The sequence below is a fragment of the Geotrypetes seraphini genome, chromosome 9 (assembly GCF_902459505.1).
Source record: "Geotrypetes seraphini chromosome 9, aGeoSer1.1, whole genome shotgun sequence".
Lineage (NCBI taxonomy): Eukaryota > Metazoa > Chordata > Amphibia > Gymnophiona > Dermophiidae > Geotrypetes > Geotrypetes seraphini.
In genome coordinates, this window is record NC_047092.1 from 14955380 (window position 1) to 14980861 (window position 25482).

The 25482-nt window shown below is 44.7% G+C and overlaps 1 protein-coding gene across 1 annotated transcript in view; it reads left to right on the plus strand.

Annotated features, from left to right (window-relative positions):
* LOC117366868 (collagen alpha-1(VII) chain-like) overlaps positions 1–25482 on the plus strand; it is a 311407-nt gene that overhangs the window by 226900 nt on the left and 59025 nt on the right. The window contains exons 62-70 of the mRNA XM_033958833.1: positions 298–333; positions 3867–3926; positions 4110–4235; positions 5356–5427; positions 7161–7196; positions 13039–13098; positions 17925–17969; positions 20797–20832; positions 23688–23723. Coding sequence (XP_033814724.1) covers positions 298–333; positions 3867–3926; positions 4110–4235; positions 5356–5427; positions 7161–7196; positions 13039–13098; positions 17925–17969; positions 20797–20832; positions 23688–23723 — 507 coding nt within the window. The remainder of the gene's footprint in view (positions 1–297; positions 334–3866; positions 3927–4109; positions 4236–5355; positions 5428–7160; positions 7197–13038; positions 13099–17924; positions 17970–20796; positions 20833–23687; positions 23724–25482) is intronic.

Consider the following 25482-nt stretch of genomic DNA (forward strand, 5'->3'; position numbering starts at 1 on the left):
TATTAAAAGACAACCGAAGGGGATTTTTTGACCTGTGATTGAAGTTGGATATGGGTCAGTAACACCGCTGAAAGTGTAGTAGTGCGGTCTGTCCCTTTCACGGACGTCTTTTTCCTCCGCAAAAATAAAAAAAACATCTATTGTACAACATTGGTAACAAGTTTATTGTATAACATTCATTGATAACAAGACTGTTGGGGTCATTACGTTTCCACGTTCTGGCCCTGTTACACGGCATTAAAATGTATAGGGAACCTGATTCTTGACAGATTTTTCTGTCTTCCTTATTTCTTGTAGGGAGCTAAAGGAGAAATGGGTGAAAAAGGACAAAAGGTAAGGTGGTCCCTGGCTATGCCTAGAATGTTCATGTGCCGAAACATGTCCTTTCCAACAAAATTCAGTTTATTAAGGAGGAGGTTTCTCAAGTCGCAAAACATACAATTGAAGTTGTGTAGACCTGGGGGGGAAAGGGTGTCACATGCTTAAAAAAATGAAAATGAAAATTCATACTACAGTGAATGGGGACAGGAAGCCAGCCATCTTGTTTTTTTCCAGATCTCACTCTCCCATGATGCTCTGCAGATTTACATGTTATCAAAGGCACCTGGTATGAGAGACATTGAGAGGCTAAGCATTCCTAAAAGATGCAGCATAGTCCTAAGATAGGAAGGCACTAAGACAGAGACTGAAGGAGCTGTTTAATTCCCTGCTACCTCTTGGCTCATTCTGCCTGCCAGAAACAATTATACAGCTGACCTAAGTTGGTTACAAAACTCATGGAGAGTGATCAAAATAAAGTTTATAAAAATACTCAGAGACATAGAACTCTGTAAGGAAGGCTTGAAAACCTCCCTTGGGTGAAGAGTTCACCTTCCAGTCATTGTTATTTTATAAAAACTTTGATCACAGGATCCAAAAGATATTGTTTGGCTCTATTTCAAAAAAATTTTTACATAAAGGATTTTGATATGTTCAAAAGTCACTGTATGTTGTAGTATATGCAAAATGGCACTTAGCTTAAGCAGGGGACCCGAGTGATGATGTTCAAACAGGTTCAAGATTTAACCAACCGTTTCTCCAGTAGTGAATTACTTCTCAGTCACGAGTGCATATTTACCAGCTGCATTTAACCAGGAACCTGTTTGAACATCATCACTCGGGTCCCCTGAGGCAGGGAACGAAACGGGGCCGCGTTGGGACCCCCCAAATCCAGTGACTTTTGAACATATCAAAATCCTTTATGTAAAAATTTTTTTGAAATACAGCCAAACAATATCTTTTAACCTGTGATCAAAGTTTTTATAAAATAACAATGACTGGAAGGTGAACTCTTCACCCAAGGGAGGTTTTCAGGCCTTCCTTACAGAGTTCTATATCTCTGAGTATTTTTATAAACTTTATTTTGATCACTCTCCATGAGTTTTGTAACCAACTTAGGTCAGCTGTATAATTAGATATTATTGACTTTTTCTGACCTTGGGTCTACAGTTATTATCCCTGAATACACCATAGTAAATTTATGCCAGAAACAAATAGCAGCCAAAGGCGGGAAAATACTTTCCCCAACTCCTACAGTAGCAAACGGGGTGCACAAGAGCAGAAAGCAGATGGCTTTGGCCTAGATTCTCAAAAATTCATGTTAAAAACCAATGGGCTGCTCTCGCAGCCATTATAGTAGCGATTTTAAAAAATGCAAATCGAGTTCTGAAGTTAAGCAATACTCAGCCTGACAGTGAGAGAGATGCCCACTCTCTTCCACCACCAAGCAGAACCCTCTCCCCCCCCGGCAGCAGGAGAGATGCCCATTCTCTCCTACCGTCAAGCAACATCCCTCCAACACACCCTCGATAGCAGGAGAGATCCCCACTCTTTCCCACCTCCAAGCAACAATCCCCCTGGCAGCGGGAGAGATGCCCACTCTCTCTCGCTGCCAAGCAACATATCTTCCAACACCCCCTCAGTGGTGGGAGAGATGCCCACTCTCTCCTGGCACCAAGCAACACCTCCTCTGCAGCAGGAAAATGCCCACTCTCTCCTGTTGCCACACAACCCCCTTGTGTCTCCGACAACCCCCGCCCTCTCTCCCTTACCTTATTTAGATGGCTTGCTGGAAGGATGTCTACTCCCTCCGGCCAGCAGACCCGCCTCTTCAAAATGGCGGGCTTATCCCTCCCCAGTGCATCCTGGCATGCACCGGAGAGGAGCCTGAAGTTCTGATTGGCCCAGGTTGTTTAAGACCCCTCCTATGGGTGGGGCCTTAGACATCCAGGCCAGTCAGAGCCTTAGGCTCCTCCCCAGTGCTTCTGGGGAGGGTCCTAAGGCTCTGATTGGCCCAGAGGGGGAGATGCACAAATAACTCATAAAACGTTAAAATAGGAGATAAGGGACTCCACATGGTGAGGTCCAAAACTAAGATAAAGCTTCATCTGTTTTTTCACAGCATAAGGTTGTCTTTATAAGAGATTTTTAGAAAGAACATTCTCATTTCAAGCTGGCAAAATGAATGCTCGGCTAAGTGAAATGATATTAAAAGCCTTCTCTTACTAATCCTTTAGAAAAATGTTAAAGACTTCACTATTCGACAAATTTGTAACCTCATAATGTAATTTCTATATTCCTTTTACTGCCTGTATGGATTGTATTTCACTGGTTGTCAGTTCATTCTTTACTGTAAACCGCTTAGAACTGTTTTGGTATTGCGGTATATAAAAATAAAGTTATTATTATTCATAAGACTGTTTTTTAAAAAAAAATTTCAGAACCATTCTAAGACTACACCTCCAATTCTACACTCGGACAACCTATATAGAAGTACAGTCCATTCTCGTTATTCGTGGTAGTATGGTTCACGAAAATGTTTGCAAACCGCAAAATCACGAATAACGAAACATGGAGTCTATGGGAAAATAGAGGTTAGGTTCTAGCAGTTCACACTGCGCCTGAAAACCGCGGAAAATGGGGGTTAGGTTCCTCCATGAAGTACCTGTAATTCACTTTCCGGATGCCTATCGCGAAGTGAAAGTGAAAGCAAAAAAAACTTTTTGTTCTGAAGCACTGGCTGATGAATACGTGAACACAGTGGCGCAAGTGGGGAATTTGGTTGCAATAGATGTAACTGCGGATAGGCGAATCCGTGCGTCACAAATGCATGAATAACGAGAACGAATGACCATTTGAATGCCGCTAACAGAGCGAACTATGGTAGCACCAATTTATTTCCTGTACTTAAAGTTTTCTTAATCATAATTTTGTGCACACCTCAAAATGTTCTATAACAGTGTTCTTCAACCACCGGTCCATGGACCAATGCCGGTCCACAGAAATTTCCTGCCGGTCCACAGGACCATCACGTGCATCAGGCCCAAAACAGTGTTCTTCAACCGCCGCTCTACGGTGCGATCGATGCGGCGTTATCTTCGAGCCGGCTCCCTCTTACCTAACTGATTCAGTGCACAAAGCCACGGGCAGTGGCTCCTACGGGCATCCTGCGCCTGAACCGGAAGCCTTCCCTCTGGCGTCGCAACGTCAGAGGGAAGGCTTCCAGATGAGGCACGGGACGTGCAAGGTGCAATTAGTACTATTATGGGGGCGGGGTCTGGGGTGGAGATTGGGTAGAGATGGGCGGGGTCTGGCCCACGACTTGGCCCCGTGTTCTTCAACCGCCGGTCCACAGACTGATGCCGGTCCACAGAATAATTCTTTTATTTCTGCCGGTCCATAGGTGTAAAAAGGTTGAAAAACACCGTTATATAACACAACCCCAACTGGTTGTAAGAATACTGTAAATGCTGACGTTAGTCATGACTGAGGGCCCCAGTAATGTGTATTCTTGTGCTCTGTAACCAAGTTCCCTCTGACTTTTCTAGGGGGAACCTGGAGTGGGGTTCCGTGGTCCAAGTGGTCAAGCTGGACCCCCTGGACAAAAGGTACAGCATGTTACTATATTGAAATATCAGTCCTGGTGTTCAGCTAGACCCTGTCGCCTTTAGGAGCTGAAGGCACAGGGGACTGGTTCAGGGATAATTGTATTGTGTTTCTTCTTCATCTACTGATATATAGCTTTATTGTAGGAGGAAGGTATTAACATTATTCCAATCCTTGTTTCACAGGGAGAGCCTGGAGAGCCAGGATCCACAGGTGCTCAGGGGATCCAAGGTATCCGTGGGAACGCAGGTGTTCCCGGATTACTGGGAGAACCAGGAGCGTTAGGTTTGCCCGGACTGCCTGGACAAATGGTAGGTCATAAGCAGGGCTTTCTTGTACTCCACCCTACACTATAAAACATGTACAATAAAAATTGCACGGTGGCCGATCCAGATCCCTAGTACCTGGCCAAAACCCAAGGAGTAGCAGCATTCCATATAGAATCCCAAAGAATAGCAAGATTCCGGAATCCCATAGAGTAACAAGATTCTAGAATCCCAAAGAGTAGCAACATTCCATATTCTAGAATCCCAAAGAGTAGCAACATTCCATACAGAATCCCAAAGAATAGCAAGATTCTAGAATCCCAAAGAGTAGCAACATTCCATACAGAATCCCAAAGAATAGCAAGATTCTGGAATCCCAAAGAATAGCAACATTCCATGCTACCGATCCAGGGCAAGCAGTGGCTTCCCCCATGTCTTTCTCAATAACAGACTATGGACTTTTCCTCCAGGAACTTATCCAAACCTTTCTTAAAACCAGCTACGCTATCCGCCCTTATGCATTGCCAGAGGTTGTGATAGCTGGTTTTAAGCTACGTTGACCACTATTACAACATACTCTGATGACAAGTTCAAGAGATTCATTTAGTGAAAAATTGTTTCCTCCTATTTGTTTTTAAACGTATTTCCATGTAACTTCATTGAGTGTCCTGTAGTCTTTGTCATTTTTGAAAACGTAAAAAATCAATTCACTTTTACCCATTCTACACCACTCAGAATTTGTAGATTTCAATCATAACTCCCCCCCCCCCCACACACACACACACACACTTTAGCCTTTCCTAATTTGAGAGGAGTTTCTTCTACTTTATCATTTTGGTCGCTCTTGTTTGAACCTTTTCTAATTCCACTCTATCTTTTTTGAGAATCAGCAACCAGAACTGACTGGTCCGCAATGCTCAGATTTTCATTAAAGAAGCCTGGAGGGACTCGTTTGAGGTCAAGGTTGTCGCTCTGGAAGCTGACTGATCTAGTTTTGCCCAATTACATTTATAAGCTTGTAGTTCTAATTTTTCTAGCCAAGTAGGACTACGATTCCATAGATGCAATGGGGCAAAAGCAGATATGGATCAGACAGGGCTGTGGATCATTTGGCATTTGTCTCGGGATCTGTGCTGTGACTCTGTGCATGCCTTTCTTTTTGAAGGGAGAACGAGGGAAGAGAGGCAGAAATGGAAACCCTGGACCTCCAGGCCCTCCGGGACCCCCAGGAAAAAAGGTGATTTTAAAAAATTGTATGTGGACCTTTTTTATTGCCCCCTGTGATTGTCTTTCATCTACTGTGAATGCGTTCATCTGAACTCATCCGTGCATCATTTGCTACCCTTGATGTCAGTGAAATCACCAATTATTATTAATATAGTTCTTTGATTTCTTCCTTTCTTTTTTTGCGGGGGGCAGGAGAGGATTTTAGCAGAAAGTTACCCCGCAGTGTGCAAGGCCGGATGATGCATCCTGGGGCCAAGGTCTCACCAGGTTACCACAAACTCTTCAGTGCAAAAATGAAAGCATATGCGACCAATTTAAATTTAAATAAATAAAAATAAGCAGAATGAGAGCTGTATAAAACCATTTCTAGGAGACAGTCCCTTTTTTCTTGTTACTTTCAAATTTAAAAAAAAATGCTCCATGCTCCACATATCCTGCCTTAGGAGTAAAGTTTATGACACTCATGATATAGAGAAAACTAATTCAACTCTTTTGGAGATACAGAATACCACCTAGCCAGAAAATGGTGGTTTCCATATGTACGTTTCCACATAGGCGCGTCAATGATTAGAATGCTGACATACACGCATTCCCTTGCCACAAAAAGCTAGGCGGGTCCTTATAGAATAACCCCCCCTAGTGGTGAAAATCAGGGCCAGACCCATAACTTCTTTTTTTTTTTTTTAATTGACAATTTTTTAACATGAAAATAGCACAAAGTCAGGATATGGATACAGGAAACAATAATTCATACAATAGGGTTATAACTCAGGTCAATCCATCTAGCCCATGACATTGAGAGAAAGCGCTTCATTTTCTTAAGAAATTTATTGCAAGTAAATTCTGGGGGGAAAAGGTATATAACCCCCCTCCCCTTCTATTTAAGCACAAATTAACAGTATTTACCCCAATATCACCCTACAGAAACAAAATCTATACAGGTGCAACTTTACTTCGGGTTTACTTGAAGAAATGACTCTAGCTGGAGCGGGTCCCCAAAAACCTAATCTGCATCATGGAAATGAACAAGACACTTACAGGGGAATTTTAAGAAAAAAGCAGCCCCTAACTGCACAACTCTGGTTCTTAGAGCCAAAAAAGGTTTTTCTCCTGAGCTGTGAGCTCCATTGATGAGGCGTTAGGATTTTAGGCTAACCCCCGTATCGCGCCTTGATAAAAGGAGCCCTTAAAGTTTTGTGGCGATAAAATTTTGATTTCTCCTGATGTAGCCAAATCTACACAGCTCAAGAGAAAAACCTTTTTTGGCTCTAAGAACCAGAGTTGTGCAGTTAGGGGCTACTTTTTTTCTTAAAATTCCCGTGTAAGTGTCTTGTTCATTTCCATGATACAGATTACGTTTTTGGGGACCTGCTCCAGCTAGAGTCATTTCTTCAAGTAAACCCGAAGTAAAGTTGCGCCTGTATAGATTTTGTTTCTGTAGGGTGATTTTGGGGGTAAATATTGTTAGGTAAATATTGTGAGCTTTAACCCGCGGTATTCCACACATTAAACCGCTACTGCGCCTTTGTAAAAGGACCCCTAAATCTTTACTTTTTAAAATAGAACTTCATTATCACAGGCGAGAAAGCTGCAGTCGTCCTACCACCTGAGGCGGGAGAAGCTTAATCGGGAATTAAGACCCCCATGGAGGGTCTTGAGGCCCTCCGTGTTATAAAAGGTGATCTGTAAGCATTCCGTCAACCGTCGCGCGCCTGATCTGTTGCCTTGTGGTTCATTTTGCAGGGCATGCCAGGGGCAGCTGGTGACCTCGGAGACAAGGTTAGATTTTTTTTTTTTTTTTTTTAACTGTTGCTAGATGGTCTCTTGCAATGATCTAACAGTGTGAATACCAACCCACCCTGTTTTGGGGCAGTTCTATGAATGATGCCTCCTTTTAGTGCGTATTCTACATTTTACTAACCACCTTTATGAAGAAAGATTCACTCTGCAATTTTTGTCTGTCTTTCCTATTAACTGTTGTATTTTTCCCCCCTCTTTACCGCATGTCCACCCTTGTTCTGTTTTTGTCTGTCAATCAGACTGTAACTCTCCCCCATAAATTTTAGATTTATATGTAAGCCGCTTTCACTTTAAATAAGCAGGATATCAAACATTTACTAAACTAACTTGGATAAAGCTAGTTGTATGTTTTTTAAAAAAAATAGAAACATAGAAACATAGAAGATGACGGCAGAAAAGGGCTACAGCCCATCAAGTCTGCCCACTCTGCTTACCCACCCCCTGTCTATGCCCTAATGACCCAATTTCCTTATCTTGACCCTCGTAGGGATCCCACATGGGTATTCCATTTATTCTTAAAGTCTGGCACGCTGTCTGCCTCGATCACCTGCACTGGAAGCTTGTTCCTGTGATCAACCACTCTCTCTGGTGGTTGATCATTGGAACAAGGTATTCTTAAATATTTTCCCTTTCTGTCCCAGTGGACTCATCATTAAAGAATGGTACATGGGAAAATTTGTCCCTGTCCTTACAGGATCTCAATATCCCCATGCTGTCCTTGCGAGTTCTGTTCTGCCCCATTTCTGCAAGCTCTGCCTTAACCACACAAGCCTCAACACTTATGATTTTAAAGTGTGTTAGGCTTGTGCAGATGAGGACGGAGTTTAGGCATTGGTGGAATGAGGCATTATGACATCACAATCTGAGCTCTAGAATGTCGCTACTTAGGGTTTTAAAGGGTTTGAGGCTTGTGCAGATGAGGACGAAGCTTAGGCATTGGTGGAATGAGGCATTATGACATCACAATCTGAGCTCTAGAATGTTGCTACCTTATGATTATAAAGTGTTTGAGGCTTGTGCAGATGAGGACGAAGCTTAGGCATTGGTGGAATGAGGCATTATGACATCACAATCTGAGCTCTAGAATGTCGCTACTTAGGGTTTTAAAGGGTTTGAGGCTTGTGCAGATGAGGACGAAGCTTAGGCATTGGTGGAATGAGGCATTATGACATCACAATCTGAGCTCTAGAATGTTGCTACCTTATGATTATAAAGTGTTTGAGGCTTGTGCAGATGAGGACGAAGCTTAGGCATTGGTGGAATGAGGCATTATGACATCACAATCTGAGCTCTAGAATGTTGCGACTTAGGATTTTAAAGCATTTGAGGCTTGTGCAGATGAGGACGAAGCTTAGGCATTGGTGGAATGAGGCATTATGACATCACAATCTGAGCTCTAGAATGTTGCGACTTAGGATTTTAAAGCATTTGAGGCTTGTGCAGATGAGGACGGAGTTTAGGCATTGATGGAATGAGGCATTATGACATCACAATCTGAGCTCTAGAATGTTGCTACCTTATGATTATAAAGTGTTTGAGGCTTGTGCAGATGAGGACGGAGCTCACAGGAATGGGATGGTGATAGAGAGATCCCACAGGGAAAGGGTAAATTTGTCCCCGTGTCATTCTCTACTCACCGCATGGATCTGACCCAGTATGGCTACTCCCTATGGTCCCTGAGGCGATGGAAGGTTAAACGACTTGGCTAGGGTCACAAGAAAAAGTGCTGGGGTCAAACCCTCAACCCAGGATGCAGCAGCTTCGACCACTAACCCATTCCTCTATTGTCATCTGGGCACCAAGATGCCAGAATAGCAAGCTAATTAGCATAACCCAATACTGGCGCACAGCTAAAATAGGCAAAGACCCGGTGTAACTGCAGTCACCTAACCATCAATCATTCCGTAAGTTACATCTGACGTCACTTCCCAGACACTGGTCCAGTGGTGGAGTAAGGGGGTCGCAGGGGGAGGCGATCTGCCCCGGGCGCAGTCTTTCTATGGGTGTGGCATCCCTCCTCCTCGCCACCCTCTCCTTGCCATGCGTGCGCGTCCTCTGCCTTCCCCTGTACAATGGCAAAAGGTAAGTTACCCTATAACCCCCATGACCCTCCCCCAGAGCCATCCACCCCTCCCTTACCCAACTTAGGCCCTCTTTTACTAAGGTGTGCTAACCGATTAGCGCACGTTAATCGATTTAGTGCACGCTAGGCGCTAACGCGTGCATGTTAGTCTATGGACCCGTTAGCGTTTAGCGTGCACTAATCGGTTAGCACACCTTAGTAAAATAGGGGGTTAGTCATTTCCATCAAAATAGCCTCATAAGAACATAAGAATTGCCGCTGCTGGGTCAAACCAGTGGTCCATCGTGCCCAGCAGTTCGCTCCCGAGGCGGCCCGTGCCTGAGTCTAGCTTTAACTGCGTGGGTTCCAGTTCAGCAGGAACTTGTCTAACTTTGTCTTGAGTCCCTGGAGGGTGTTTCCCCCTATGACAGACTCCAGAAGAGCGTTCCAGTTTTCTACCACTCTCTGGGTGAAGAAGAACTTCCTTACGTTCATACCGAATCTATCCCCTTCTAACTTTAGCAAGTGGCCTCTCGTTCTCCCTACCTTGGAGAGGGTGAACAACCTGCCTTTATCTACTAAATCTATTCCCTTCATTATTTTGAACGTTTCGATCATGTCCCCTCTGTCTCCTCTTTTCAAGCGAGAAGAGGCCCAGTTTCTCTAATCTCTCACTGTACGGCAACTTCTCCAGCCCCTTAACCATCTTAGTCGCTCTTCTCTGGACCCTTTCAAGTAGTACCATGTCCTTCTTCATGTATGGCGACCAGTGCTGGACGCAGTACTCCAGGTGAGGGCGCCCCATGGCCCGGTACAGCGGCATGATAACCTTCTCCGATCTGTTCATGATCCCCTTCTTAATCATTCCTCAATAGAAGGACCAGTACATATATAACCAAATGAAAGTTGCACCAATAATTCTTTTATTGTTCAAATGTATTTATTGAATTTCATAAAATAATTCAACACAACCATTATTCTAATGACATTTAAGCCCTTCCTCCCTCCCCCCGACAAAATTGTAAAAGCACTTTTTTAAAACTTCCCAGCGTGAGTTTGCAGCCTGCGTCAGCATCGGCGCTCTCTCTGACATCACTTCTGGGACCCATGCCTGGGAAATGACGTCAAAGGGCGAGCAGACACCAACACAGGCATTCTGCTCACGCCGGAGATGCTAAAAGGGTATGGGGAAAGAGAAGGAGGCATGCCCATAGCAGGGGGGGGCGGGAGAGGGGTGCCACTGCCCCCCCTGCCACTCCCCCTTACTACTGCTTCCAGGTGTCTCATTATAGGCGCCCAGTGTTATAATTGTCCTTTATACACTACTGTAGTCCGATTGCCTATTTCTTTCCCTTAATGCCATAAAACAAGGGGTCCTAAATTTTATTTTTCATTTCTTGTATACCATAAGAAGCAATATACTGTACATTCAGGTAGAATAGAAATTGTTTTGTCTTTGAATGGCTACAACCTAAGACCGGCTTTAGATAAGGACAGGCTGTTCCAAGATTGGTTCCCCGCTGCGGAAAAAACCTTCCTCTAAAACAGGCCTACGAAATGTACAGTTATTTAGTAGGATGGAAGAGTGGGTTTGGATTTAGAAACATAGAAACATGATGGCAGATAAAGGCCAAATGGCCCATCCAGTCTGCACTATCTCCTCCTCTTCCTATTGGCTAAGGCGCTTTAACACTTCCATTGTGATGTCATAGAGCTTTATTGTTATAGAAATATGATGGCAAATAAAGACCAAATGGCCCATCCACAGCATCCACTATCTCCTCCTCTCCCTATTGGCTAAGGCTTTTAACATTTGCAGCTCCTCTTCCTATAGGCTAAGGCTCTTTACACCTGCATTATGAGGTCCTACAGCTTTTTGGTTATAGAAACATAGTTACATAATGGAAGATAAAGACCAAATGGCCCATCCACAGCATCCACTATCTCCTGCTCCCCCTATTGGCTAAGTCTCTTAACATTTGCATCTCCTCTCCCTATTGGCTAAGGCTTTTACACCTGCATTGTGAGGTCATAGAACTTTATGGTTATAATGTAATGTAATGTAATGTAATGTAAAATGTAATTTATTTCTTATATACCGCTACATCCGTTAGGTTCTAAGCGGTTTACAGAAAATATACATTAAGATTAGAAATAAGAAAGGTACTTGAAAAATTCCCTTACTGTCCCGAAGGCTCACAATCTAACTAAAGTACCTGGAGGGTAATAGAGAAGTGAAAAGTAGAGTTAGAGGAAAAATAAATAAAAATAAAATAAACATTTTAACAAGACAGCATTGATCTAAATACTTTGGAAGGTAGAAGAGAGGAGAGAAAGGAATAGAAGCAGAAGGGGGAGCCGTTGAACAGTAGAATTCTGGAGAAATTTAAATGATAGAAATAGAACAAAACAAAGACAAAAGGCAAAACAATAGATAAGATTAAAGATAAATCATAAGCTGGAAAGAAAAATAAAATAAAACTTTGTCTTCAATCCACGGTTTCAGCGTCAGTGATGAAGTGGAGCAAGTAAGTTTAGGAGGAGCAATTGACTTTTCCAGAAAGGGCTTCTTCAGGGAAGAGACTTGGCAGACAGTCCCAGGATGCCTATGTCTCCTCCCCTGCGATGTTCTCCCATCCATGCATTCCCTCCCAGACACACTGCCCGTGCCCCAGCCGCTCCAAGGAGGCTGCCCCAGATGAGGCCCACGGTGAATGCAGGATTCTCTCCTCTGCGGGAAAGCCGCCCGGAGCCGACAGTCGATCTTCTTAGCGGATTGCATGGGGGGAAGAGTTCACACTCTTGGTAGGATCGGGTCTGTGTGCTCTCGGTGGTTGTGGCTGGTCTCGTTGCTGCTTAGGTGTAAAAGCAGTTGATCTCCACTGCTGCTGATATTTAAAAGCAGGCAGATTGATCTCTCCAATGGACTGCAGGGGGAGGAGTTCACACTCCTGGCAGGATCGGGTCTGTGGGCTCTTGGTGGTTGCGGTAGGTCTCGCTGCTGCTTGTATGTAAAAGCAGTTGTTTTTCTACTGCTGCTGATATTTAAAGCAGGTAGATTGATCTCTTAAACGGGATATAGGGGGAGGAGCTCACATGCCTGGTTGGATCGGGGCAAGGGCTCCTATTATAGGCAGCTGGTCTTGCTGCTACTTAGGTGTTAAAGCAGTTGATCTTCCTAGCGGACTGCAGGAGGTGTGGAGCTCACACTCCTGTCATGATCTGTTCTATGGGCTCTTGGTAGTTGCGGTTGGTTATAGAAACATGATGGCAGATAAAGGCCCATCTGCAGCATCCACTATCTCCTCCTCTCCCTATTGGCTAAGGCTTTTACACCTGCATTGTGAGGTCATAGAGCTTTATGGGTATAGAAACATGATCCGAGATAAAAGCCAAATGGCCCATTCTGTCTGCTCATTCGCAGTAAGCATTATCCCTTCCTCCCTTCCTATCCCAGGCTTTCTTGAATTCAGACACAGTCTTTGTCTCCACCTCTTCCGGTACAATTCTATTTTCAGTTTAAGATACAATCCTAAACTATGGGGAAGCAGTCAGAAAGTAGGGCTACCATATGGCTCCAGGAAAGGGAGGACGGAATAAAAGCAGTGGAAGTAAAACCCAGATGTCTCAATCCGTCCTGCCTTTTCTGGAGTCAGCTGCCATATAGTAACCTTATCCAAAAGTTTTCAGAAATAAACCAGTGTGAGGTGTGTAAAACTCTTGAGTCCTGGTTGCGTACTGATTTATCTGTATTTTCAGGGTGAAACTGGTATAGGCGCGTCAGGCCTCAGAGGACAGCGAGGTCTCAATGGCCCCAGGGTAAGTCATTTTACTTGCTAGGAAGCCTTATTCCTTTTTAGTTTTCAATTATCGTATTTTTATGCACTTTAAGACGCACCTGACCATAGGATTTAGAGGAGGAAAACATGAAAAAAAAATTCTGAACCAAACGGTGTACTAATATTTTTATTTTATTTTATTTTTTAATATACCAGGCTCTGCACCCAGCTCCCTCACTCCCTGCCAGGCTCTGCACCCAACCCCACACTCCTTGTCAGGCTCTGCACCCTATCCCCCTGCCCTGTACCCTGTACCCCCTCTGGTGGTCTAGCGGTAGGCCAGGATAGGGTACAGGGCAGGCCTAGCGGTACAAGGCAGGTCCAAGTGATAGGCAGACCCAGCCCCTAGGCAGTCCCACTGTAGCTGCATTAGCAAGAATGTGCACTAGTCTTTGTCTTCAAAATAAATCAAAACCAAGCTGGAGTCTGGCCTGACCTCCAGGATTAAATTTTCCACAAGGTTCCAAGATAAACCATATATTTTGAATCAAGCTTCTGCTGCTTACACAGTCCCAGTCCTAGCACCCCCCTTCCCCCCGGCACCTTTAAATTCTGGCGATCCAGCAGTGTATCAGCAGGAGTGAGCTTTCCGCACTCCTGCCCCTCCCTCGCTGGACGGCTGCCTCCTCATTATCTCGGGGCCAGCGGCGCACAAGGCAGGAGCGAGCTTTTCACGCTCCAGCCTGGCCCCACGCCCCTTCCTAAATGGCTGCTGTCAGTTCTCGTGTGGGAAAAAAAAGTGCGTCTTATGGAGCGAAAAATTGTTTTCAGAGACATAGCTGGCCCTTGTAATAGATAATCTATTCTAAGGTTCACAAACTTCAGATCTCTCCTTCTGAATTTAATTCTGTAAATGCAAATTAAATAAGTGATGATTTTCATGTCAGCATTGGGACTGACTTGTGAACAAACCTATATAGCACTACTGTCTGATCTTTCATGCTTTTGCATAGTGATCTCGCACAGTCTTGTATAGTGACCTCCGACAGTGCTCCGTACTGGTTTTCGAGTAGTGACACACGCTGTCCCGTTGTGGATTTGCACTGTGACCTTAAATAATGCCACACTGATTTTACATATGGGAAAATCAGTACACATTTCTAACTTGAGTGTGGTGTAGTGGTTAGAGCTACAGCACCCTGAGGTTGTGTGTTCAAATCCTGCACTGCTCCCTGTGAACCTGGGCAAGTCACTTAATCCTTGAAGTATCTGTATGTAAAACCGCTTTGAATATGGTTGTAGAACTACAAAAAGGCGGTATACAAGTCCCAATCCCTTTCCCATGATGTCATAATGCCTCATTCCACCAATAAGAGCCAACCTCATCAGTGATGTCACAATGGCTTCACTGTTCTATACTTGGCTCCCTTCTGATCTTATTGGAGGAGAGTGTGGCGCAGTGGTTAGAGCTCTAGCCTCAGCACCCTGAGATTGTGGGTTCAAATCCTATACTGCTCCTTGTGACCCTGAGCAAGTCACTTAATCCTCTACTGCCCAGGGACTTTAGATAGATTATGAGCCCACTGGGACAGATATGGGAAAAACTTGAAGTACCTGCATGTAAACCACTTGGAGTGTGGCGGTATACGAGTCCCTTTCCCTTCTACTCCAGAGAGTGCCTGTCTACCCGGTTATCTCCCTCTCAGTATTAGACGATTGCATTACATTTTTGATTAATATTATATTTGTCCATTTTTACTTCTTTCTTTGAAGTTTTATTAGATTATGACTGTAATCCACTGTGACGTTCAGTCAAAAGCTGGTACATACAGTTGAATAAATTAACTCGAGATGCAAACGAACCCCATTTGAGCTTCAAGGGACTTCTTAAAAGCCATCTGTTTACAGAAGCCTTCAATTCCTTCTCATTTCAAGCTATCCAAAGACACGAGGCAGCGTTTTTCATGTTTCCTATCCTTTTTGAATTGTATTTCTTCCCCATCTACCTACCGTTTCTTGTCAGTCCTGTTTAGACTGTATAATATCAAGTCTGCCATTTAATTAATGATGCATTATCTTTCTTTTTGTACTGTTATTAGCATATTTTTTTTTTAATCATTTTTATTTTTCAAAATAAATGTACAAAGTATACAGATAATTATTATAAACTAGTGTTTAAGCCCGTTACGGGTGCTAGAGTAGATGTCTGTCTGTCTGGATTTTTTTTCTTTGTCTTTCTCTCCTTGGACGCTGTCTGTCTGTCTGACATTATTTCTGGCTGTGTCTCTTCCTGGCCCCCTGTCTGTCTGTCTTTCTTTCTGTCTCTGTCTCCCTGCCTGCCTGTATTTCTCTGTTGCGCAATTCCTGCCTGTCTCTCCGTGGCCCGCCTTCCTATGTCTATAGTGTCCCATCCTATGTCCTTAGTGCCCCCTTCCTATGTCCTTAGTGGCCTCAGTGCCTCCTTCCTATGTCCTTAGTGCCGTCAGTGCCTCCGTCCTGTGTCCACAGTACCCCAGTGCCTCCTTCCCATGTCCTTAGTGCCCCCAGTGCCTCCTTCCCGTGTCCTTAGTGCCCCCAGTTCCTCTGTCCTGTGTCCTTAGTGCCTTCAGTGCCTCCTATGTCCTTAGTGCCCTCAGTGCCCCTTCCTATGTCCTTAGTGCCCCCAGTGCTTCCTATGTTCCTCTCATTGCCTTCCAGACTTTGACCCCCCCCCCCACCGAAGCCAGCCTGACTAACTCCCTCCCATCCCCCTGTGCAGTAGAACCACTGAGCAGCATCTTTCAATTTCCTCCCCCCCCATTCCCCCTGTACAGTAGAACCCGGCATTTTTCTATCCCTCCTTCCTCCCATCCCCCCTGTGCAGTAGAACCGTTGAGCAGCATCTTTCAGGCCCTGTTGTCCCCACTCCGTCTCTGAGAATGGCCCGAAGCTGGGAGTGGGGACAACGGGACAGATCCTCCTTCCACAGTCCCAGAGCTTTTCCCTTCCACTTGGTGATGTAGGCCTGATGAAGACCCACATTAGGGGTGATTTGAAAGGCCTGACCAAATGCTTTAGTAAGCTCATCCTCTGCAATAAGCCCAGCCCAAGAGACAGCCAACTGCCCAAAAGAGGGTGATGATTATTCAGTGTCTGTCTCCCTCTCTCTACCCCTTCCCCCCGAGGCAGACCATTCCTCTCCCCTCCCAGCCCAACTCCCGCTGACTCTCCTATCTCTCCCTCCCATGCAACCCTCCCAGCGAGTGACCTTAACAACAAACCTCCCTCCAGTGTTGGCAGCCGCAGCATGCTAAACAGGCTGCTTCGCGGCTTTCTCCTGCCGGTGAGTCCCTCTGAAGCGTCACTGATGATGCGGCAGAGGTACTCACCGGCAGGAGAAAGCCGCAAAGCAGCCTGTTTAGCGTGTTGTGGCTGCCAACACTGGAGGTAGGTTTGTTGTTAAGGTCATCTCGCTGGGAGGGTCGCATGGGAGGAAGAGATAAGAGGGTCAGCGGGTCCCGGAGCGAGGATGCTGCCGCTTAATGAGTGAGGGGAGGAATCAAAGCACGCATGTGCACTCTTGCCGGCCACAGACCGACAGAACATGTCGGTAAGAGTGCGCATGCGCGCTTAGGGTTTTATTATAAGAGATATACAAAAGATAACTCAAACATGAAACAGACTAGTTGTACGTATCGGAGTAAATAATCAGGAAGATAGTATTAATTATAAGCCAATACAACCAGTGTCTCATGTCAACCAAATCCAGCAGGGCCAGTACATATAATTTCAGCTGAGAGTATATGTGTGAAACATGAAAGAGAGTTCCCAATGAGTATCCCAAACGACTTAATTAAGTGATAAGAAGTGGCTCTCTCTATATTTTATAAATATTACATTAAGGTAATTTATGTCAACGGTCCAAGTCAAAATAAAGTTGAACAGGTTTCCATACTCTGAGAAAAGAACTAATAGAATGTTTTTCAGCTATTAAGAACATAAGAACATAAGCAATGCCTCTGCTGGGTCAGACCCAAGGTCCATCGTGCCCAGCAGTCCACTCACACGGCGGCCCAACAGGTCCAGGACCTGTGCAATAATCCTCTATCTATACCCCTCTATCCCCTTTTCCAGCAGGAAATTGTCCAATCCTTTCTTTAACCCCAGTACCGTACTCTGCCCTATTACGCTCTCTGGAAGCCCATTGGCTAAGGCTCTTAACATTTGCATCTCCTCTTCCTATTGGCTAAGGGTCTTTACACCTGCATTGTGATGTCATAGAGCTTTATGGTTATAGAAACCTAGAAACATGATGGCAGATAAAGGCCAAATGGTCCATCCGCAGCATCCTCTATCTCCTCCTCTCCCATAAGAACATAAGCAATGCCTCTGCTGGGTCAGACCTGAGGTCCATCGTGCCCAGCAGTCTGCTCACGCGGCGGCCCAACAGGTCCAGGACCTGTGCAGTAATCCTCTATCTATACCCCTCTATCCTCTATTACACTTTCAAATTTATTGGTTATGCATACCATGTTCCACCATACGATGTATTCTACCTTAGACAAATCCTTCCAACGGTGCAAGATGTTTTTAATAGCCAAGAATAATAAGATGTTACATTTTAATTGTAAACTCGCTTAGAAACCTAATAAGCGACAGAATCAAATTTCAATAAAAACCTGAACTTCTTTTCCTCTGAAAAAAAAGATTTCAGACTTGCACATTACTCATACTTTTGAAAGATTTAATTGTTTCTGGCATATTGGAGGTCTCATTTCATTGAGACCCTGGGGCATAATCTGAGGGTTTTTTCATTTTCTGTTTACTGTGTACCAGAAATATGCTAGACCTGACTGTCTTTGTTTTTTGTTTTTAATGAATTGACAGGGTGATCATGGTGAACAAGGATCTCCTGGTCCCACTGGACCACTGGTAAGGACCATTGTAGCGTTCTGACACAGTAAGAACCGAGTGGGGTTTGTAGGGTTCACGGTAAATCTGACAGGAACACTACAGCTTAAGCACTTGCTGGTCTATATTCAGCCTGCAGCGGTCAGCAATTTTTAAACGCTGACCACCGTGGGCTGAATTGGTCATGAATATTCAATGCCAGGCCATGCTCAGACTCCAGCTTTGATATCAAAATACACAGTAAGAAAGGAGGTGAAGGTATCAAAGTATGATACATACAATTGATATAGCAGTATAAGGTAAACACCTACACAGAAATGAGATATAGGAAAATGTTATTTTTCTTATATTGTACTTCATAAAATCAATAAAACTTATTGAACTTAAAAAAAAAAAAAAATACACAGTAAAAGGTTTGTGGTACAGACCCAACATGGGCCGTGTTTCAATCATAAAAGACCTTCTTCCGGGGTCCGGTACTGCTATAAGCCTCAAGTAAAGGATTGCAAAACGCGCAAAACAAAATACTGCATAAGAGTAATCGTAGCCAATCAAGGTTCTCGGACCCGCGCCTTGTTCAAACAAAGACTTTGTCAAGATCATCAGCTCCACAGTTTTTCTTCTTCATTTTGCTCTGCAGTTTTTCGGGTGGAATTTCGGTGGTGGGCTGCTGGTTGTTTCACCGATCATTTAAACTGCACCGGCTGCCAGAGCTAGGATTCAGAGCTGTCATTTTACGCAAGGAGCCGTCTGGAGGGAGATTCCAGATTTGGCTGCGTGGCAAGTTCTGTGCTGAATTAGAACTCTCCCAGAGGATCCTGTGCGCATCTGACACTGTTGTTATACTGTGTGTATGTACTTTCACCCAATATTGGAAGGAAAGAGCCAGGTGTGTTCTTTTTTGGCTCCAAGGGTAATTAGCCCCCCTCCCCCCCGGACTCCTGGCAGTCTGACAGGCATCACTCCTGCTCATAGGATCCTGCTAGACCACCAGGCCAAGGAGTAATAAAGTAGGCCCGGGAGAGCCTATAGGGCGGGATAGAATGGGGGGGCCTCATCTCGGTTGTAGTACCTTCTGGGGTGGGAGAAAGGAAGGGTAGGGTTACCAGATGTCTGGATTTCCCCAGATATGTCCTCGTTTTGAGGACATGTCTGGGGGTCCGGACGGCTTTTCAAACCCAGGCACTTTGTCCGAGTTTTGAAAAGCTGTGTCGGGCAGGGAGGAAGTCCACGCGTGTGCGGCCGTCATGCGATAATGCCATGCGTATGGGTGGGTGCGCATGATGTCATCACGTAGCTTCCACGCATGCACGGATGCTAGAGCAGGCAGCGAAGGGCGGGACTAGGGCAGGCTTAGAGGGCGGTGTTAGGGCAGGGATGGGCGGAAGTAGGCGAGACTGGAGGCGGGGCTAGGCGTCCGGATTTTCCGAAAGGAAAATCTGGCAACCCTAAGGAGGGGGGATCGAGATTGCAGTGGTGGGGGGAGGAGGAGGGAGCTCAGGAATCCCAGACCTACTAAGTCTCCCACTTTTGCGGGTCTTCTCCTGCGCTCCCACGGGTCAGCCGCAATCTCCCACTGAGAGGCCCTCCCTGTCCAGCAGCAGGAAACAATTCATAACATGCCATCTCCTACTTCCGTTAATTCCGCTTTTGTGGGTAAAGGCACACTTATATAATGAGTAGCAGCAAAGCAACTCTGCACCATTTAACAGTATTCTATAACAGGCGTTCTGGGATCAGCATCCTTTAGAGCAGGGGTATCCCGCGGCCCCGCTCGAGGGTGATGCAGTGTTTTCTTCTTCCGCCCCTGGGTGTTTACCGTCTTGCTGGCTCCCTCCTCCGTCATGCTGCAGCGTTTGTTCATAGCTGTGGGCAGCGGATCCTATGTGCCTCTTGCGGCTAACTCGGAAGTGTCCTGAAAAAAATCAGAAAAAGTTCCTCCAACAGCAGCGCGAACACTAACCAATTAAGTGGGGGGGTTGCCACCCCAAACCCCCCCGTCGGAGCGCTTTAAAAATTACTTTTTCCCCCACGCGCTTCTGTCTTGCGCCGAATTGTCGGCGCTGGATTGTCGGCGCGCTGATGTCTTGCGCTCCACTGTCTATGAACCAGTCTGGTTTCATGCATGAGGCAGATTTGCAGCCAATGGAGGCAGTGCATGCAAATCTCTCATGCATCTACACTCCTGAGATTTCAGGTGTGCCGCGAGACGCCGGCGAGGAGGAGAGACGCCGGCTGACTGTTTACAAGACCTGCTTCTCCTTCTCTCCACGTATCTTCCCTGCCGGCGCCTACCACTGGCGGCCCAGGGCCTGTCTGGAGGGTCTTTAAGGATGCGTGGACGTTGACGTGATGACATCATGTATCCGCGTGGCATCATTGCGTTGATGTCCATGCACTTACGTATGCCTTGAGCCCTGGCCACTATGTTTAGTGTACTGTGGCTGGACAAACCCCCCCCCCCTCTTCTATTAAACTGCCCGCGCTGCTCCCAACCCTCGTAGGAACTCTATGAGCGTCAGGAGCAGCCATTCAGCGTGGCTCTCTGCGCTAAAAACTGCTAGCTCAGTTTAATTGATGAGGCCCAAAGTTTGCAGGACACTGATCTACACTGTGGATAAACGCAAAACCAGACTCGCTGGACAATTCTTGTCAACCAGTTAGAAAGCTACAGGCATAGCTATTTCTGATGTGCGGTCTATCCTTTCATTTAATATTGCTTTTGTTCTGTCTATGCGGCTGGTTTTGCTTTTTTAAGCTGTATGATGTTTTGCTTGCTTGTTTCTGGACAGACGATGAAGAAACCAGTAAATTAGATTTCAATTAAGAATGTTTTACTAATTTGCAGGGCCCGAAGGGATTTCCAGGTGTCAAAGGCGAGAAAGTAAGTAAAAGAGGAGAGATAAGATGACAAAATAGGCTAAAGGTGACATAACTAGTTTCATACGTGCCCCAAATTAGCATTTTATGGTTCTACTGGAATTCAAGTACCCTAGTTCCCCGCTGAAAATGGAATCAGTCCCTAAGAGCTTGGCAATAGAGAATGACATGGTGACAAAATTCATCACCATTCCCGTCCCCGCGGATAACCGCGGGAAACCATCTTCATGTCATTCTTTAAGGAGAGAGGGAAGAATCAGAGTATGAATGGCCACAACCACTGACCCACAAGCTTTGCTTTGAAGAATGCTGGTGTAGAAGGACTGAGGTTGAGATAGACACTACAGAATGACAGTCTCTTGTATCCAGAGCAGATATTGTGATGTCATAATGCCTCATTCCACCAGTGCCTAAGAGCCAATCACATCAGTGATGTCACAATGGCTTCATTATCCTTGGCTCCCATAAGAATCAGAGTATGAATGGCCACAGCCACTGACCCGCAAGCTTTGCTTTGAAGAATGCTGGTGTAGAAGGACCGAGGTTGAAATAGACACTAGAAAATGACGGGATTATTTCCCGCGGTTATCCATGGGGACGGGAACGGTGATGAATTTTGTCACCGTGTCATTCTCTACTTGGCAACTGAAGCAAGGTCGTTCTCACAATACATGTTCTCTTAGGCTCCGGCAACTGGCGTCATGATTGTTGCAGTTGTCGGGGGTCTTCCCAGATGCTGCAAGACTCAGAGAACTGCAAAAATCATTCTTTATTTATTTATTGAGTTTTTAGCCCCAAGATGGCCAGAACGGGTTACAAAGATACGTACATAGTAGTCTTCAGGGTCAATAACATACAAGCTACAGGATCAATAATGAGCTACAGATGGTTTTTGATAACATACATGCTATGGGGAAACTAAGAATGCCTTAGGTTTTGGCCAAGGACTAGTGACCTGGACTGGCCACCGTGAGAACGGGTTACTGGGCTTGATGGACCATTGGTCTGACCCAGGAAGTCTTAGGTTCTTAATAACCAGCTACAGGAACAGTACACACATGTTACAGAAAATTCAGATGATTTTTTTTTTTTATATGACACACATGCTGGGGGGAGGGGGCGATTGAGAACACCTTTGCTTTAATTAAACTAAGAGAATACAAATTATATAGTCCAGTGGTCTCCAACTCAAACCCTTTGCAGGGCCACATTTTGGATTTTTTTAGGTACTTGGAGAGCTTCAGAAAAAAATAGTTAATGTCTTATTAAAGAAATGACAATTTTGCATGAGGTGAAACTCTTTATAGTTTATGAATCTTTCCTTTTGGCTAAGTCTTAATCATAATATTGTCATTTATAGCTAAAGAGACATATGATCAAGAAACGGTTTTATTTTACTTTTGTGATTAAGATAAACATACCGAGGGCCTCAAAATAGGACCTGGCGGGCTGCGAGTTTGAGACCACTGCTATTGGCTAAAGCTCTTTACACCTGCATTGTGATGTCATAAAACTTTATGGTTATAGAAGCATAGTAACATGATGGCAGATAAAGGCCAAATGGCCTATCCACAGCATCCACTATCTCCTCCTCTCCCTATTGGCTAAGGCTCTTAACATTTGCATCTCCTCTTCCTATAGGCTAAGACTCTTTACATCTGCATTGTGAGGTCATAGAGCTTTATGGTTAAAGAAACATGATGGCAGATAAAGGCCAAATGGCTCATCCACAGCATCCACTATCTCCTCCTCTCCCTATTGGCTAAGGCTCTTAGCATTTGCATCTCCTCTTCCTATAGGCTAAGACTCTACATCTGCATTGTGAGGTCATAGAGCTTTACGGTTACAGAAACATGATGGCAGATAAAGGCCAAATGGCCCATCCACAGCATCCACTATCTCCTCCTCTCCCTATTGGCTAAGGCTCTTAACATTTGCATCTCCTCTTCCTATAGTCCAGTGGTCTCAAACTCAAACCCTTTGCAGGGCCACATTTTGGATTTGTAGGTACTTGGAGGGCCTCAGAAAAAATAGTTAATGTCTTATTAAAGAAATGACAGTTTTGCATGAGGTAAAACTGTTTATAGTTTATAAATCTTTCCTTTTGGTTAAGTGTTAATAATAATATTGTCATTTATAGCTAAAGAGACATATGATCAAGAAACTTTTATTTTACTTTTGTGATTATGATAAACATACCGAAGGCCTCAAAATAGGACCTGGCGGGCTGCGAATTTGAGACCACTGATATAGAGTCTCAGAATGGTATCTACATGGCCGTAATAGATATGAGCACAGTATTGGTTGACAGATTCGGGTGCCCCAAGTTATGGGATAGATTTATTAACTATGACGGGAACTCCTGGCAGCCATTTTGGATGAGTGATCTGCATGGGGCAGGAGTGTAGGAAGATCGCTCCTGACCCAAAAGGTCGCTAGACCACCAGGTAAGGTCCGGGGAGGTCTGAGAGGCGGGAGGGAGGTGGGGGTGATTCCTGTTTTAGGAAATCGCGAATAATCGAAATTGTGAGTCCTACAACTGCGAATCGGGAGGGGGGAAGTGTAAATTAATCTGAAAAGAGGCTATTCCCTGCATGCAGAAAAAGTATGCAAAGTGTAGCTCAGTAAGTGGGCTTGATCTAATCTAATCTAATCTAATCCTTAGGTTTGTATACCGCATCATCTCCACGTTCGTAGAGCTCGACGCGGTTTACAGTAGGAGAAATAGGAAGAAACTACAACAGAGGGTTAGAGGTAGAAGTGTGAAGAAAATTTAGAGGACTTGGGATGCCAAGATATAAGAGTTTCCTTGATTCCTAAGTTGGAAATGTCTTTTATATATTTTTTATATATTTTCAGGGAGATCGTGGTTTTGTTGGACTCAAGGGAGAAAAGGTAAAAGAAAATGTTCTATAATCAGAATTTTAGAACTATTCATGGAAAATTATTCACATATTTCCTGTCGTGAACCATTCCACAAGGGACATTGTGCAAGGAAAGTGAGAAAGCAATAGGGGACCTGAAACATGCAAAAGTAAACCAACGAGGCAAGGTTTCTGGATATTCTGAAGAACAGTAAAAGTTTACAAAAGGGACAGTCTCGAATGTCTACGGGTTGCTTGTGTGCCTACAAACCAATTTCAAAAAGAAACTCCCGGCACCTTGCCCTAAACCCATTCCTGGTGCTGCCACTTTTTCCCGCATAGGGGGTGGGGTGCATGCTCTAAACCGGTATCAGGTCAAAAGCGCGCCGGGACAAAGGCACGCGCAGACAACTGCCGCGCACCGAAGAAAATGACTGTTTTAAAGGGCTCTGACAGGGGGTGTGGTGGGAGGAACCCCTCACTTTAGTTTATACAGATCGCGCCACGTTGTGGGGGCATTGTGGGGGGTTTGGGGGGTTGTAACCCCCCACATTTTACTGAAAATTTCACTTTTTCCCTAAAAAACAGGGAAACAGTTGTTTCCAGTATAATGAGGGTGGTTACAACCCCCCAAACCCCCCACAATGCCACCGCGATCTGTATTAAGTAAAGTGGGGGGGGGGTTCCCCAACAAAACCCCCCGTCTTGTAGGCGTGTGCCTTTGTCATCGGCGGTTTTTTCTATGAACCCTCTAAACCAGTATCTCTCAAACTGTGTGCCCCGAAGAGATTCTGGGTGTGCCACGAGAGATTCCAGAATTTTACTTTTTTTTTTTTTTAAATTCCTTTCATAAGTATGCACTAGAATAGATGGCGTGTGCATGACGTACGCAAGAGTCTGTCAATGTTATGAGCATCTGTGTGCTTAAGGATACAGCTGCCCAGACAAGCATCAATCTTTGCCGTGATTGGTCCTTGAAAACTAATGGCAAGTAATTTTATTTTTTATGCAGTAGTTATCCTAACTTGAGGAACAAGGCAATCAAAGCTTTGTTACCGTTAAGATTTTATTATCTTTGAAAACCTGGATTTTCAGCTCTGACAGAAATTAAGTTTAAAAAGAGAACAACTGCAGATAGTGGTTGATGAAATACGTGTTTGCTTATCAACTATCGAGCCGCGTTTTGAGTTTCATTTGCCCTCAAAAACAAGCACATCCATCGCATTGATTAGCAATTCTATTCTATCTACTTTAGTTTCACTGTTGTTACAATCACCCATCCACAGCTTAAAAATTTTTTAATAAATAACTCACAAATTAAAACTTTTTGTTGGTTTCTGCTCCCAGCTGACAAAAGGGCCATTAACAGTGTTCCCTCTAAGGTACAGCAGGCACAACCACATGCTGTTCTTAATGTGGCCATGCGTCATTCCTGAATCTGTGTAGGAGTCTCTGCCACTGGAAATACTGCTCAGTGAAATCAAATGAAGCTGCAACCGCAGTCTTAAGTAGCAACATTCCAGAGCTCATATTGTGATGTCATAATGCCTCATTCCACCAATGCCTAAGAGCCAACTTCATCAGTGATGTCACAATGGCTTGATTATTCCTATACAGGCAGTCCCCAGGTTAAGAACGAGTTACGCTTTTAAAGCGGTTCTTGAGTCGGATTTGTCTGTAACTCAGAACTTGTAGCTTTTAAGATTCTTGCTGCTTATCTCTGCTCCCAGCTGACAAAAGGGCCAACTGTACAGTGTTCCCTCTAAGGTACAGCAGGCACAACCACACGC